At 51.8% G+C, this 16,580-nt stretch overlaps 1 protein-coding gene across 2 annotated transcripts in view; it reads right to left on the minus strand.

The window, feature by feature from the left end:
* The window catches only part of RAB3C (RAB3C, member RAS oncogene family), a 55,825-nt gene extending 39,245 nt beyond the window's left edge, over positions 1-16,580 (minus strand). The window contains exons 1-2 of one of the 2 annotated variants that reach the window (XM_070411714.1): positions 16,211-16,580; positions 4,619-4,846 (exon numbers count right to left, since the gene is read on the minus strand). In XM_070411714.1, coding sequence (XP_070267815.1) covers positions 4,619-4,846; positions 16,211-16,228 — 246 coding nt within the window. In that variant the 5' untranslated portion in view covers positions 16,229-16,580. Of the gene's footprint in view, positions 1-4,618; positions 4,847-15,291; positions 15,418-16,210 lie in introns of those variants that run through there. The other variant, XM_070411713.1, reaches the window with a different exon arrangement.

A 16,580-nucleotide genomic window follows, 5' to 3' on the forward strand; every position in this document is an offset into this window, starting at 1 on the left:
TCTCATTCAGAATTTAGAACACACTTTCCTACTAAAAAATGTTATAAAGAATGTCAGTGAGCTACACAGCCAACATAATTCATAAGTTAGCAAAACTACTGTATTTTTTCTTAAAAGAGGAAGACAGACCTGTTGACTAAAATGAAATGACATGGTTTATATCTCCCCTAAAAGGCATCCCTCTCCCGCCTGCCTCTCAGTCTCTGACAAATGCAGTGATGGTGGCCGACCCCTGATAGGCCGTGCTGGGCAGACCCAGCCTCTGCTCTCCTCCCACACCCACGTCTCTGCCACCTGTCCAGTAAGTACCACAGATAGGAAGCTTCACCCACTGGGGTTCACTTCTCAAATGCAAACCCCCAATCCAGCACTCATGCCCCAGCCCCTCCCTCACCAGGCGCTCACCTCTGGCCCCGTCCACCTGCCCACATCACCCAGGGCAGCACCGTGCCCAGGGCCTGCTGAGACATGCAGCCAGCCAGTCCCAATCCTGCCCGCAGCCTCCCCACTCCTCCAGAAACTGCCACAGGGGCTCCTGCCACAGGCTGTCTCTCCCTCTGCTCCTGACCCTCCCAGGGATTGGCTTGGGATCCGTGAGTACAACACATCATGTGGGTGGCAGTTGTCTGCTGACCTGTCGGCCTGGCCACCCCTAAGTAATGCCAGAGCCTCTATTTTAAAACACCCTCTTCCCCTCGCTTCACGTCCACCTCCTGCACCTGACGGTGACACAGCTTCTGCGGGTCGTGTGGTTGGGGAGCACACGGTGGACAAGCAGACGGCATCTCTGGGACAACAGACCAGCACGGCTCAGCCCGGGCCCTTCGGGTGGCAGCCCTGGCCCTGACCACCTGAGGACACGCTTCCTATGAGCTCAGCCAGAGCTCAGGAGTGAAGGGAGGAAGGGTGCCGATGAGGAAAAGAGATCCAACAATGAGCAAATGCTCGTGATGACTCTTAAGGACACATAATCCTGCTGCCTACCTGCTCCATGCACTTCACCCTTTGAGCTCTAAGCCAGTCTCCCATAGTCAGAGCCAACACCGACTTCTGGACGTGAACAGTGCAGACCCGTGCTTTCCTGGGGAAAGGGAGCTACGCAGTGTGGTCACCTGCACAGTGTAGCCACCTGCACACAGTGTGGCCACCTGCACACAGCATGGCCGCCTGCACACAGTGTGGCTGCCGGCACACAGTGTAGCCAGATGCACACAGTGTGGTCACCTGCACAGTGTAGCCACCTGCACACAGCGTGGCCGCCTGCACACAGTGTAGCCACCTGCACACAGCGTGGCCGCCTGCACACATGGCTGCCCACACAGGACCGGGCAGGAATGGCCAGACTCTACTGCAGGCTTCTCTAAGCTCAGGGCTCCCATAGTGGTAACCCAGACGCTGACAATAAACACAGGAGAGGTGCTCAGTGTAGGATGCTGCATTACTTGTGATCTTCTCACTGGGGAGAAATCTCTACATGGCCATTCTTGAGGCCTACCTACTTTTTAAGTTAGAAGCAAAAGATTACAGGCCCCAGCTGTGAGATATTTCTCCATAATTAAAGTGAAAAACCACACTGAATCTGTCCCCAGTATATTGATAGCAGCATTAAATAAATACAAAGTAATAAAGGAACCAGCCTAAATACTTGGAGTCTCTGAGATCTTGACAATTTTGGAGTCTCATAAAAGTGACAGTGAAACGGAAGTGCGCAGGAACGCTAAGGCAGTGAAGACAGTGGGAGCCCACGTGCACTGACGGACACAGAGTCTGTGACTCGTGCAAGCGAACGGCGATGTTCTCTAGACAGGCTCGCTCCCAGGCGGTGATGGACGTCAGCAGGAAGGACACGTCCGAGAAGAAACCTCACATTTCTGTGGCTGTAGCCACGCTGTACTTGGCTGTGGGCTGTGGGCAACCAGCTGTCCAGGGTGTGGGTGAGGAGACCCCATGCAGCACACCAGGGAGCAGAAACAGGGAGCCCCCAGCTCTGCCTCCTGACAGAATCCCTCCTGAGGTCTGGCCTCGGGTTGGAGCTCCCGGGCGCTGTGTGCAGGCCCGACACAGCACAACTGCCCTGACTCAGCACTGGCCTTGCGGAACTGGCCGGTCAGCAGCAGAACGGCCGGCACCCGAGGACTGGACTTGAGACCCTGCTCTGCCTTGTCTCTTAGCCTCTCTACACCGTGGTTTCCTCTCCTGAAGGTAGCTCTCCTGTGGGCAGTTTAAAACCAGGAGAGTGAACAGAATTACATCGATATCTGCAGCCGTTTGGTGCATTGGACCAATCACGACGGTTTTTGTTTCTGTGAACCCACTTTGCGTCTCCCCTTTGAAACAGACGCGAGGCTGAGATATGGCCACAGAGTAAGAGACGTGGGTCTGCTCTCCTCCTGGCTCCTGGCGCAGGCTCCTGAGACCCTGGGGTCCATCGTTGGTGACTACTCACAACAGCCCTCCCTCCACGCAGGTCTTGCCCACAAGGGGACCCCTGGCGGCCCCTCCAAGGCCTCAGGACAAGGACTGTTTGCAGAAGAGCAAACCATGGGATCAAAGGACTAGGACGCCCCTCACCCGGCCTCCCCCACCTACTGGGGGACAGGTGCTGAGAACCAGGTTAATCAGCAATGGCCAGTGATGTTAATCCACTGGGGCCTGGAATGGAAGGTCCACACCCTGAGGAGGAAGCGTGTGCGCGTCCGGGGGAGAGTGCACCATCGTGCAGGTGCCACGCCCAGAGGGGACACAGAAGCAGCACCTCATCCCTCCCCACCCTCTGTCCTGTGCGCCTCTTCTCTCTTCTGCTCCTGAGCTGTGTCCTATGGGCAATAAGCCAACGACAGTGAGAAACCTGCTTCCTGCGTCTTGTGAGCTGTTCTAGCAGATTATCAACCATGACGGTGGGTGTGAGGGGGCAGGTGTGGGAGCAGCTGGTCTCTGAAGGGGAACCTGTGGAACTCAGTCATTACCTGTGAGTCCCTGCCACGCCTGGAGTGTCAGTGTCAGACAGCAGAGAGCAAAAGAATTGCTGGCGTGTCAGTCCCACACGTGCAGTATCAGTGTTGGGAGCAGGAGCGAGGGTACCACAGGCCAAGATGACCGCACATCTCGACAACGTGTTTGCATGTTGGGAGAAGTCCATGGAAATACCATGAACCGGGAAGAGCAGCCGGGCAGTGATGGAAATGCAATGAGACAGCACACCATCAACGTCAAACATATTCCCAAATAAATGATTTCCTGAAGCCGATAGACAGTAGGAACTGTGCAACCTCACTGCTTTCCCGGTGCTCACACTGCATCATCACGCAGACCCCAATTGTGGGAACAACACCAGGGCACTCCCTGTTACTCCTCATGCCTCCTCATGCCTCCGCTCACTGCTGCTCAAGCCCCTTCCAAGACACTTTCCTCCGTACCTGGGACACGCCCTGTAAGAGGGCCACCGCACAACCATGCACCGCCTGCGAGGAGACTTCTCATGACAAAGCCACAGCCACTCCCCCGCACTCTCCCCTGACTGCAGCTGGGCTGGGAAGACCCCAGTTAGACAAGTAGAAGAGCAGGAACCCACTGCAGACACCTGTGAGGACGCCAGCCTGTGCACTGAGAGCTGAGCTGTGGAAGGGCACCCAGTGTCACTGATATGTGCATAAGGGTGCTCTGCCCACAGCCTGTCTCTCAGCTCCTGCGAGCAGTAAGGCTCGCCCTGGGTCGGGGCCAGCCCGGCACCTGCACCAGGTGGTGTCAGAACCAGCTCAGGAGAAACCTCCCTCGTGGGAAAAGCCTGTGTGCAGCTCAAATCGACGTCAGCAGCCGAGGATCATGGACGGAAAAGGGGCCTGCACGCACGGACACGGCCGACCGGTGGCTACACTTCACCTCGTAGACGTGAACGCGTAGCAGTTCTCTCCTGTGCACCCACGTTCCTGGTCCCTCATCTCCCATCTGGCCGTGGCCCCACTGCCCGCCTGCATTCCTTCTGTCTCTCACTGGCCACTCTGATTTACCCCAGCAGTTTGGTGACAAATCCCTGGTCTATAGATGGAGGCAGGGAGGCCAGCTGGTCTCTAAGCTGATGGAGCAACTTGTGCTCAGGGAAACCATGTTTAAAATAAACGTTCTATTCCTCTTGCTTTGTTTTCTTTGTGTGGATAAACATACCTATTAGGGCTGAGGGCACGGAGTCTGTGAAGTGTACATCAACCTCGTCTGAGGTTGTAGCTGGGATTTTTGAAGGGACAGACTTCGCTTCCCTGCATTTGGCTGTTTGCCTGCGTCCTGTGGCATCAAAGGTGAGACCCACTTTGCTGGTCTGTGGGTTAGAAAGGCGGTGAGGAAGGCTTCATGGTGCTCAAGGTCACAGGGGTCATAAGGCCGAGCAGACCAACTGCTCCTCCCACCAACACAGTGGCCATACGTTTTCCTTTTTCTGGGCGCTCATAAGAAGCACGACTTGACAACAGGCAGTTTCCAAGCCTTAAAGAGGCTTCGCTCCCGCCCTAAAACAATGCCCCACAGCAAAGCGCTGCATCGGGACCGTGGCGCGGAGATGGGCAGGAGCCCTCCCCGCACACGTGTGCCCCACGCCCAGGACCGAGCACTCGGCACAGCCACTTACCCAGATCTGAAGCTTGATTCTCTTCTCGTTCTTGAACACAGTCTTCACTTTGAAGTCGATGCCCACGGTGCTGACAAAGGCGGACGTGAACGAGTCGTCCGCGTAGCGGAACAGGAAGGAGGTCTTGCCCACGCTGCTGTTGCCGATGATGAGCAGCTTGAACATGTAATCAAAGTTCTGGTCGGAGGAGTCTTTCTGGCCAGACCGGGCGTCCTGGGCGGCGGCCATCTGTGGGGGAACAAGGAGGGGTCAGCCCACCGTGAACAGCAGCAGCACCCACTCGCATGGGCTGTGAGCAGACGTCAGGCCCTGGGGACAGGCAGTGGCTCTGTCCCTGAGGCGTGTCCATGACCATTGGTCCCCTGCAAGGTGGGGGCAGGCCCACAGCTGCCCAGCTGCACTGACGCTGGCCCTGCACGGCATTCAGAGCCGACCAGAGCACCAAGGGGAAGTCCATGGGCGACATGAAAAGCAAAGATGTGAGGACGGGCTGGGCACGTGGGCTCCGACACACAACCCGGCAAAGGTAACACCACGGGTCCGAGCGGCAGGAGCTGCTTCCCGAGGGACCAATAACTAGAGGCTCCCGTCTCCGGGGCAAGCACACCCAGGCGTCTCTGTTTCATCTATTCCTATCGCATTACCACAGCGGCCGAACACACAACAGCTCTTTCAAATTGAGAACCATGACGATGGCAAGTACATATGGTTCACACAACGTGCCGGGAACCAGTCATTCCTTTAACCCTCATGACTGCCCAGGAGGCGGGTGCCTCATTATCTCCACATTAAAAGGAGAACACGGAGGCTTAGCAGCATGGAGCAGTGCTCAGTTTCAGTGACGCGTCCCAGAGGCGTGCGGGCAGGCCCTCCATCCTGTCTCCAGCAAGGACGGGATTGTCACCTGGGAAAGACCAAGGGGGAGGCTATGCTCTGGGAGGTTCATCGAAGAGGAACCCCACCTGGATCAGCCACACACCCCCGCCCACCACATGCTCCTGTTTGTTATTGTAAGTCTGCAGCTCACTTCCCTCTCACGTGAAATGGAAGAAACTGTGACCTCTCTTGGGACATGTGTGAAAGTAACGCTCGTAGAGCAGACGTGTAGAGCACCGGCCCAGCATGGAGAAGGCTGCTGTTAACCACACATGCTTTACTCAGCGGCTGTTGCTTCTCTTTCTCTTTTTTAAATGATCACCTAACATCACAGAGACCGAGCAGCCTCACTTCCAAGTGCCATCTGGCTCATGCAGAAGAGGCATGTGGAACATGGAGTCACATTCATCTTCCCACCCCTTTTCTGACGCGATGAATCTTCAGCGATAACCACTGGTCACGGGCACCTGTTCTACTTCATGACAATGGAATGAGATAAGCACCCAGAGCCTCCGCCACAGGTCACAGGCACCCACGGTCACTGCACTGGACAGGACGGGCCCCAGCACGGTCCTCAGGGCAGAGAGTCCTCATGGCAGAGCGAGGCCACACTGTCCTTCCCATTTCCCACAGAACTGGATGAACAATTACAGCTTCCTGGGGGGGGGGGGGGGACAAAGAGCAAGGCCAGCGGACAGGGGGACAGACGCTAGAAACAGAACAGAGTGCTCAGCCTCACCCACGCCAAGGTTGTTGAGGTCAGGTGTGCGTGCATGTGTGTGTGTGTGTGCATGTGCATATGTGCATGTGTGCACGTGTTTATAGACAGCGGAGGGCCATGGAGAAAGGGAGACGGTAAGATAACATATTCCCTTTCGACAAATACTTACTGCCAGTAAGAGAACACAACTGTGCGTGTAAGAATGAAGACAAAAGAAAGCCAGTCGATATTATAAAATGGTGAGTGCGCTCACACTTCCTCACTAAGTACATGCATAGGCATTTCTCTTTGTAAGTCAAGTAACGACACCGAGGCCTCCAGTCATTCCGACACGCACAGCACTGGCCAGAGGGAAGGCCTGGCCACTAAACGGCAGGTGTCCCCACTTCCCTTTCTGGCTCAGGGCAAACCCCCCACGAGTACCAGCCAGGACAGACCCAGGGACGTAACCCTGACGTCGGGTGAGCAATGAGGTCTGGCTCTGAGGCCGCTGGCACCCAGACCGCCTGGTGGCTGTGTTGCTGGGCACATTCCTGCCGACGTCGCCCTTTCAGCTCATGCAGCTGCCGAGCTCAGCCAGGCCTGCGAGTGCCTTTGTTGGGATCCTGTCACCATCTTTTATGGAAACCAGCCCAGATCCTGGTTCTGGGTTGGCCACGTTCAGTCAGGCACAGTGAGAACAGACAACACAGGCCCAGGCTGCTCACTGCTCAGCCTGACAGCGACCACTGAGGGGGGATGCTCCTGAGCCCCGTTCCCTCAAAAAAAACGTGGTAAATTCTCTGCTGCTGTTAATCCCAAATCTTATTCCAAAATTAGATGCTTCCAAACCTGCAGAAATAGAGACCTCCTCAATGTATAGACTTTGAATATAATTGTGGAGGTTTAGGTGGAGAAAATCGCAGTGCAGCTTTCCCCCAGACAGGAACTGAGTATATTCATCCTTGCGTCTGCTAATCCTCTGTGCTGGGAGCAGAGAGGAGGGTGGCACAGAGGGTGGGTGGGCACAGAGGGCTCAGGCGAGGGAGGCAGAGCTGCGGGGATGGGGACCCAAGCCTCTGAAGGGTTAAGGAGAGGAGTTTGCTAACTGCTATTCTGGAAGATTTTTGTTACTATTTCCTGATTTATATCCCCAATAAGACTCACAGAGAGCCAAGAAGCTGTGCTTGGGAATGCATGTGTATTATTAAACTTTAGAATAAAGTAAATCCTGGCTCAGAGGGTGGACAGAGAGCCGGGCGCCTTGCTGAGAACAGAGATGGGCAGTTCGACGGGAACGTAGAGGGAATCACAGGCATGCACTGAGCGAGTATACCGACACCCTACACACCAACTCATGTGGACATTTTCCACATTTTCATGGAAAAATAGAGCTAAAATCTGGAAACATGAATAGGCATGAAGTAACCTCCCACAGAGCAAACCCGATTTCAGAAAAGAGACAGAAAAAATAACTCTTTAAGTTCCATTCATCTTGAATTAATTTCCAACAAAAGCACCACACAGTAAAACGAGTCTTGAGGGCAGTGCCACCTCCCTTGACCCCGGCCCCCTTCCCATCACCCAGGCTCAGGGAGACTCTGCCCTGCCCTTCACACGAGGGGCCAGAGTGAGCCAGCTCTGAAGCAGCCTATGTCGCGGCTAAACAACTGCAATGGCCATACATTTTTTTCTTGGATTTCTGTGAAAATTCCCTCCTGTAGCTTCTGCCCATGTGTTCTAGATTCTGCCGGTGGGTCCTCTCCCATCAGAGGGACCAAGCACGGCCCCGAAGCGTCATCTGCTCCTCTGGGTGGTCCCAGCTGTGAGGCTCACACGGACATCTCTCCGGGGTCGGCACAGGGGAAAGTGTGCTGTTATGTCCAAACACACATGACTTATTGTAAAGACTCCTGGAAGGCTCAGCACTTTTTCACATTAATTGTCACACACACAGGTCTCCCCTATCCCGGCCCATCCTTGGGGAATTTATTTTTAATGGAAATGTCAATCTTTATATTGACCCTATTACATTTTCTTTTGTTTGCTTTGATCTGTCATTTAATTCAGATCTGATCGTTTTATGTCCTTTCATCAAAAATAGTAGTTATCCATTCCATATTTGTGTCATTTATAAGTTTGATCAATACGAATTTAATATATTCATTGAAGACCCTGATCAAAATGCAAATCAGATAGAAGACAAAAAAAATGAACTTGTTATGGTGTTGAATCTATACATCCATGCATGTGACCTCTACAGTAGAGGTCTTCTCTGAGGAATTGGACATTTTTTTAAAAAAATATATTTTATTGATTTTTCACAGAGAGGAAGGGAGAGAGATAGATAGTCAGAAACATCGATGGGAGAGAAATATCGATCAGCTGCCTCCTGCACATCTCCCACTGGGGATGTGCCCGCAACCCAGGTACATGCCCTTGACCGGAATCGAACCTGGGACCTTTCAGTCCGCAGGCCGATGCTCTATCCACTGAGCCAAACCGGTTTCGGCGGAATTGGACATTTTGGCGCAAATCATTCACCCTGGGCACTGAGCTTTGCAAAGGGTCTGCACACTGGATGCCGCTGCCCAGACAAGCTGAGTTCTGGAAACTCTCCCCCGCCCTTCCCCCCCCCCCCCCCCCCCCCCGCCCCCGGAGAGGCAGGGCCCTCTGTGGGCTCGGGCTGTGGTGTGACCTGTTGCAACTCCCTGTCAGACATGAGGAGGTCCACCCAGCAAGAAGAAGGCACTGTGTCCTTTTTTAAAAAAAATTGATTTCAGAGAGGAAGGAAGAGGGAGAGAGAGAAACATCAATGATGAGAGAGAATCATTGATCAGCTGTCTCCTGCACACCCCCTACTGGGGATCGAGTCTGTAACCTGGGCATGTGCCCTTGACTGGAATCGAACCCGGGACCCTTTAGTCCACAGGCTGAAGCTCTATCTGCTGAGCCAAACCAGCTAGGGCAGGCAGCGTATCTTCAGAGCAGAGCCGGGTCCTGCTCAGCTCAGCTGTGGAAGGTGGCCTTGACCTTCTCCATCATTCATTTTAAAAAATAACACAGCTGCCGAAACCGGTTTGGCTCAGTGGATAGAGCGTCGGCCTGCGGACTGAAAGGTCCCAGGTTCGATTCCGGTCAAGGGCATGTACCTGGGTTGCGGGCACATCCCCAGTAGGAGATGTGCAGGAGGCAGCTGATCGATGTCTCTCTCATCGATGTTTCTAACTCTCTATCTCTCTCCCTTCCTCTCTGTAAAAAATCAATAAAATATATAAAAAAATAAAATAAAATATTAAAAAAAAAAAAATAACACAGCTGTACTCTGCTTCCGTCACGCCATGAGAAAGCACCAAGAGCTGCAGGAGCTGCGTCCACACTGGAACCGCAAGATGAAGAATGTCTCTCGCAAGCGTGTGTCTTCCCGATAACAAAATAAGAACTAGACATAATGGACATACCCAGCACTATGCATACAAGGAAAAACCTCTCCAAAAATACCTAGTAAAATACTCTAACAGCTCCCATGGAGGGGAAACTAAATTTTAATATTAGTATATGTGTTTCCCAAGAAATAGTCATCATTAAATACTTAAAAATATTAAGTGTTATTTTAAAATATTTAAGCCCTCAATAAATGCCTCCAGAGATTTGCTATAAAGATTCCTTCCAAGATTTGACTCTGGGTGGTAAACTCATCCAAATATATTAAGAGTATGAATATCCAAGCTACACACTGGCAGAAAATATTTTAAATATACTTAAAGAATGAATTTCAAAATTATAAACTCTCCTGCAACTAAACAATAAAAAGACAGCCCTCAACATGGACAAAAGGCTAAACAGACACGTCACAAAGGGAGACATAGTGATGGCCAGGAAACAGATGGAAATATACAAAGCGTCACTTGTCATCAAGAAAATGCAAATTCATGTCACAGGGAGATACCACAAAACACCCATGAAAGGGGCCGACATTAGAAAGGCCACTGACGCCCTTGACACCGTCGAGGCTGTGGGGCCACCGGAATGTTCACACTGCTGGTGAGAAGGTCAAATGGGAAGGTCAAACGGTGAGATAAACAGGGCTCCAGGTTTCACTGTTCCTTATACAGTTGAACATGCACTTACCCTTGACACCAGCAATTCCACTTCTAGCCATTTACCCAAGAGATATAAAAACCTCATATTACAGAAAGACCAATACAATAAAGTTTATAGTCTTCATCATAATCGCCTCAAATGGGAAATTACCTCAAGTCCATCAACGGAATGGATTTAAAGAGTATGGCAGATTGATACAACCGTACAATACACATCAATGGAACGGAGTGAATTATTGATAAATGCAACAACATTGGATCCTCGAGACACTATTCTGAGCAAAATAAGCTGGACTTGAGAGTACCTGCTGTCTGTTGTGCAGTATGTTGATATAGAACTACATGAAGTTTTATAGAACTACATGAAGTTCTAGAATAGAACTGATTTAAGTGAAAAAAGTTAAGATTATTGTGTCAGTGGATTAACTGGAAAAAGAATATGAATGAAGAAAGTTTGGGGGTTGATTGGAGATGTTCTGTATTTTTATAGTGGTGTGTATTACAAAGGTGTATCTATTTACCAAAGTTCATCAAAGTGCTCACTAAAGATTTTTGCATTTCAATGTATATAAATATCTCAAAAAATATAAATGAACAAATGAGAAATGCTGACGATCTATATAATTCCAAATAAATCTAAAAAGTATAATCTTCACAGGTCACAGCATCCTTGGCAATAAATGGTGACCTACTACAATGGGGCCTCTAGCCCAGGAGTGGGGAACCTTTTTTTGCCAAGGGCCAATTGGATATTTATAACATCATTCACGGGCCATACAAAATTATCAACTTAAAAGTTAGCCTGCTATAGTTGGTCAAACATTTAATTAACTCACCCCTAATGCCTTGGCAGGGCCAGACCAAATGAGTTCACGGGCCTCATATGGCCTGCAGGCCGGACATTTCCCACCCCTGCTCTAGAACCTCGGAACCCAGTTAATGAATGAAAAGGGGAAAATGTTTAGCCCCTACGGCATTTATTTCAGGTGGCACGGCTGTTTGTACGCAGTAAGTTGAGTGTCCTTGGTGTCAGAACAATCTCAGGAAAACCCATCCCTAAGCATGAAAATATCATTGCTTCCTGGAATAGGATGGTGAGAAAAGGAATTTCTAATTCCAGTATAAGCTTAAAATGGCAGGGGAAATTGTGGTTACCCATGTAACAAATCCATACCTTCTTGGACTGAAATGTGGAACTGGAAAATCATTTTCACACCACGGAGGGTTATTTTTGCTATGGGTTAGCTCCCCTTTCTATGCTCACAGAGGAAAGGTGGGCACCTCAGAAATTTGCTCAAATGGAGGAGGAACGTTTCTCCAATGTCACCCAGGTTTTTCTCCATTTCTGTAAGGTACGGAACTAAATTTCCATTTCTTATAAAGATAAAGGGATCGTCATTGAGGCTGGACAGGGTCAGAAGTTCAACAGTAATGAACTGCAAGAGTGCCATGTACTTCTCATGGTCAAATGAAACCATGACACTTTGTTCATCAGTTTTTCTATACAGCATGGCTGTATTTAATAGTGAGTATGGCTTTTCACCTCAACTTCATCTTCAGCCTGCATCTATATTCTTTCTTCAATCCTCCTCATTTGTAGCCAAACCTCTTTTATTTTTATTTTGTTTTCACACTCAACTTCATCCATTGGGTAGATGTTTTCCTTTGAAATTTGCCAGTCAGGAGGCTCTGCATTGATGAGATGACCCAAAAAGCTTGTGGATAACAAAACTGAAGACTAAGCATTTGATGAGAGACAATGGATTCATCCCATTTGGTCCTGTGAGAGAGTAAGCACACCTGCAGGAAATTCAAATCCAGGAAGCAAAAAGCCGGCCATTTTTACAACAATGGCCCTTCCGAAATGTTTGGTTTACTTCACACAAGTTTGTTTTATAAAGAGAACATAGAGACAATTTTTCTTTCTTCTGAACCGAATGAAGGGATTAATCTACATCAATAGAGCCCTCACTCTGCACAATCCTCTTCCGTGTCTTCTTGGGGAGCCCAAAATCACAAAAGGAAGAACCTAGGCTTTCTAGACAGAGATCTGGCAGAGTCTCGAACCTGCCATGTTGGGATAGTTCCTTATTCTTAATAAGCTGCAGTATTGTGGCTGTAATGAGAAATGGTGACCTCTAGGACTGCCTTATATTTACATACACACACACACAGCGATCTGAATGCAAGGCACAGTGGTGCTTGGTGCAGACAAAGCACTAAATGAACTGGAATTTGTTCAGTCTGGCTCCTGAATGAAATGACAGTTTGCCCATCAGTCTTTGCCTCGTGTCATGAGCACTGCTCCTGCCCAGTTCACTTGGCCTCGGGATTGATGCAGGCACTGAATCAGAAGGCACACAGTGACCATCTCCTGCACTAACACGCTAGCCCATCACTTGGAACACTTACCCAATGCACACCTGGTTATTTAGTTATGAAGGAAATATAGATACCAAATGTTATCACTGTATATTATTTTAATAGTCACTATAAAAAGCAATTATTATCCATCACTTTGCATCAACTCAAAGGGCAATAGTTTAAAAAAAATGCCTATGTCAAAACAACTACCTTGACCAGAACACCTTTAAAAGACCTTATAGAATTTTCCAACGCTTCTTTTATTTAAGAAAATAAGCAAGTAAAATAGGAAATCAACAATTAAAGAGCTCATTTTGTTTCACATCAGTAAATGAACTAAATATTTTTAAGTGGTGAAAAGAATCTCTTAAGATAATGTAACTATTGGATGAGATTTTGCTTGTTACTCATTGTCTAGAAACTTAAGTAAAATTTGGGACTTATATTTAAAATAATGATGTAGTTCATTCAGTTTTAAATGAAAAGAAAGAGAAAAGTCAACTATTTATCTCATTGCATTTTCATAGATCAAATCTCCGGGATGGGATCGTGCGTCACAAGTATGGGTGCTGAGACATTATTGCCACTTAAGAAATATGAAGCATGTTTATAGGTTTTATTCTTTCTATCATTATGTTTGAAAACCTGATTATAATGAAGAGTGCGTCACCCAAACAACAATTTACTTGTTAAATTGAACCAATGAATGTGCTTTAAGTAAATATACTACAGAAAATTAGTTTTTGATTTCTTAAAATGTACATATTATTCATGATAGTTTGGGGCATTTAAATATTTCTAGTCCAATGAATAAAGTACACCATAAATATGAAAATAACTGCATTCATGAACAAATTTATTTCATCACCTATTTTTATATTAATTCTTCATTTAAGTGCCTACTATATAGTTATATGAAATAATTTAAAATATTTCCTAAGGCATTAATTTCATTTAATTTTGTAACATTTTAGTGACCCTCTAAAGATTCTAAGCAACTCTTGTACACAAATAAAAATCAAGATGCAGTGTGCTGACTTTTTTCATAATTTATTTTGATTTCAGTGAATATAGGGGGTTGACTTAACTACTATCCATCTACTTTCAAACTCAATGTTTACTTCTAATCAAATACAACTAATTGAGCCAGTTGGCTCCAGGCAGGCTCTCCAGCAATGGCAAATTATCATAAGCCAATAGATCTTGATTGCCACCGCCTGTACCTTTATTGTCTGTCCAGATTGTTTGCACGTCAGTTCATAATGAAAAGCCACGTCACACACAGAGGGACAGGAAACGCACCAGGGGGCTCCCCTCTCGGGAACAATCAGATTGTCAATAACCCACAAGGTAACCAGAGGGCTTCCATCCTGTAACCTTCAACAAAGAGATTCTACCGACTGGATTTTCATTAGCGGCCCAGCCAGCGTCCACCTTCAGGCGCACAGCACAGCCTATAACACAGATGAAAGGTAACCAGGCGTGCGCTCCAAGCCCTTGACTCAGGAAGAAAATCACTGGAAACGTTTAAGCGGGAATTACGGTCAGATACCGACACGGTTGCATTTGGCAGCAGAGGTGGGTTCTCGGGAGAGACTCCCGGCGCAAATGGGGGCCCACTCTCCTGCGAACCCCGCCCCCGGCGCCTTTCTGCTGGCGTGGCTCGGGAACAGGCTGATGTCCGGCGTTCACTCGTCTTCACTCGGAAACAAAATGTAATCACGATGCTCAGGCGCCCGAGTCCAGGGAAGCAAGCCCAGGGGGAGTGACGGCCGAGCGCACAGCTATGGCCCCAGCGCGGGGGGGTGGGGGGTGGGAGCAGGGTCTGGGGGGCAGGGGTGAGCCAGCCGGGGTCAGAGGTGAACCTGCCGGGGTCAGAGGTGAAGGGCAGGGGTGAGCCAGCTGGGGTCAGAGGTGAAGGGCAGGGGTGAACCTGCCGGGGTCAGAGGTGAAGGGCAGGGGTGAACCTGCCGGGGTCAGAGGTGAAGGGCAGGGGTGAGCCAGCCGGGGTCAGAGGTGAAGGGCAGGGGTGAGCCAGCTGGGGTCAGAGGTGAAGGGCAGGGGTGAGCCAGCTGGGGTCAGAGGTGAAGGGCAGGGGTGAGCCAGCTGGGGTCAGAGGTGAAGGGCAGGGGTGAGCCAGCCGGGGTCAGAGGTGAAGGGCAGGGGTGAGCCAGCTGGGGTCAGAGGTGAAGGGCAGGGGTGAGCCAGCCGGGGTCAGAGGGGAAGGGGCTCTCGGGTGCGCCGAGCCCTAAGCGCCCTTCCTCCCCGTGCTCGGACGCTGCGCCGGCCCTGACGGAGGACGGGCCGTGGGGACCTTCACACCGCCTCCCCTTCCCCTTCCCGCTCGTGGAGGCGACCCCAGGACCGCTGGACGCCCGCCGCTCCGACGCCCGTGCGCGCCCCGCGGCCACAGACCCGAGGAGACGAGGACACGCGCCCCCGCGCCCCGTACTGCGGTTCACCGGCTCAGGACGCGCTCAGGTCCCTGCGGAGCCCCTCACCCCGGCACAGCCCGCGGCGCGGGGACCGTCTGTCCACGGACCGAGTCGGAGCCGGCTCCGCGCGGTGGCCGCCTGGCCCGAGCACTCCCGTCAGTCCCTCCCGAGGCCGCCCGCTCCGCACAGACCCACCTGCACGGGAGCTTCGTGCCTCATTGTTCTCGGTCCTCGCTCGCGGGGACGACGGCGCTGGCCGGGCACGCGCTCCCCGCTCCGCTCCCGGTCCGCCGACCCGCCGGGGATCAGCACCGGCGCTGTCCCCTCTTGGGGCGCATGCGCGTTGCCGCCCGGCGCGCGCGCTCCTGGGAGTTGTAGTCTGAGCCCCGGACGCGTCTTGCGAGCCTGCGAGCCGGGAACTACAACTCCCGGCGATTCAACGGCCAGACCGCCGCCCCGACAGCCGCTCGGCCGGCTTCTTCAGCAGGGACCGCGCTCAGCCTCGCCGCCCGCCCCTCCCCCGGAGCGGGCGAACGTGACCCCAACTCGGCTCACTGCAGGTTTGTGGTCCCCACCTGTCACCTTGCGAAGCGACCCCGTGAGTCCCGGGTAGGAAGCGCTGCCCGGTGCTAAAGACCAACAGAAACGACCCCAGGACCGCTGGACGCCTGCGCGGGGTCCCACTCTCCACCCTGCACCTGCCGTGCCGACCCCAGAAAGTGTCTTCCACAGGCGAGGGGGCTGGTGTCACATTGTCACCCCGGAGCGCGGGGAGAAAACGACGGACAGCACACACACGAGCCAAGTGGGTTCCCGCACAATCGCGTTAGGCGCGCGCGCGCGCACACACACACCCGCTCACACGCACTCACACTGGCACACGCACGCGCTCTCACGCATTCACACTGGCACACGCACGCGCTCTCACGGACACACCCTCACACGCCGTACACTGACGCGCGCGTGCACACACAGGCACACAAACACGCGCGCTCGCACACAGCCACTCACACGCACACACGCGCGCGCACACTGTCACACACACACACACACACACACACACACACAGGTCCGGAGGCGCGGTCCCGCGGGACCCCAGGGCGCCCTCGCTCACCTTCCCGTACAGATCCATGGCGGGCGCGGCCCCTTCTATTCGGGTTCCTGCCACCGGAGGCGCGGTCTCCGCAGGAGGCGCAGATACACGCGCAGCACAAAAACGAGGTGGGGGAGAATGGCGGAGGGAGAGGGACGTGGGCGCCGGCTGACTCGGACAGAGGCTCGTTCCCCGGGAGGCGCGTGCAGTCCAGGCGCCACGCAGAGGACCGCTCCCAGGACTGCGCCGGGGCGCACGGAGCGGGCGGCCCCTCCCAGCCCCAGCCGGGCGCGCGGGGATGTTCACCCAAAGCCGGTCCTACAAAGGGAGCAGGCGCATCGCTGGAGCCAGAGCCGGCACCGAGGGCAGCCCGGTCCTTCCTCACGTGCAG

The sequence above is a fragment of the Myotis yumanensis genome, unplaced genomic scaffold (genome assembly GCF_028538775.1).
Source record: "Myotis yumanensis isolate MYYU_CA2020_CCGP unplaced genomic scaffold, mMyoYum1.0.hap1 SCAF_4, whole genome shotgun sequence".
NCBI lineage: Eukaryota > Metazoa > Chordata > Mammalia > Chiroptera > Vespertilionidae > Myotis > Myotis yumanensis.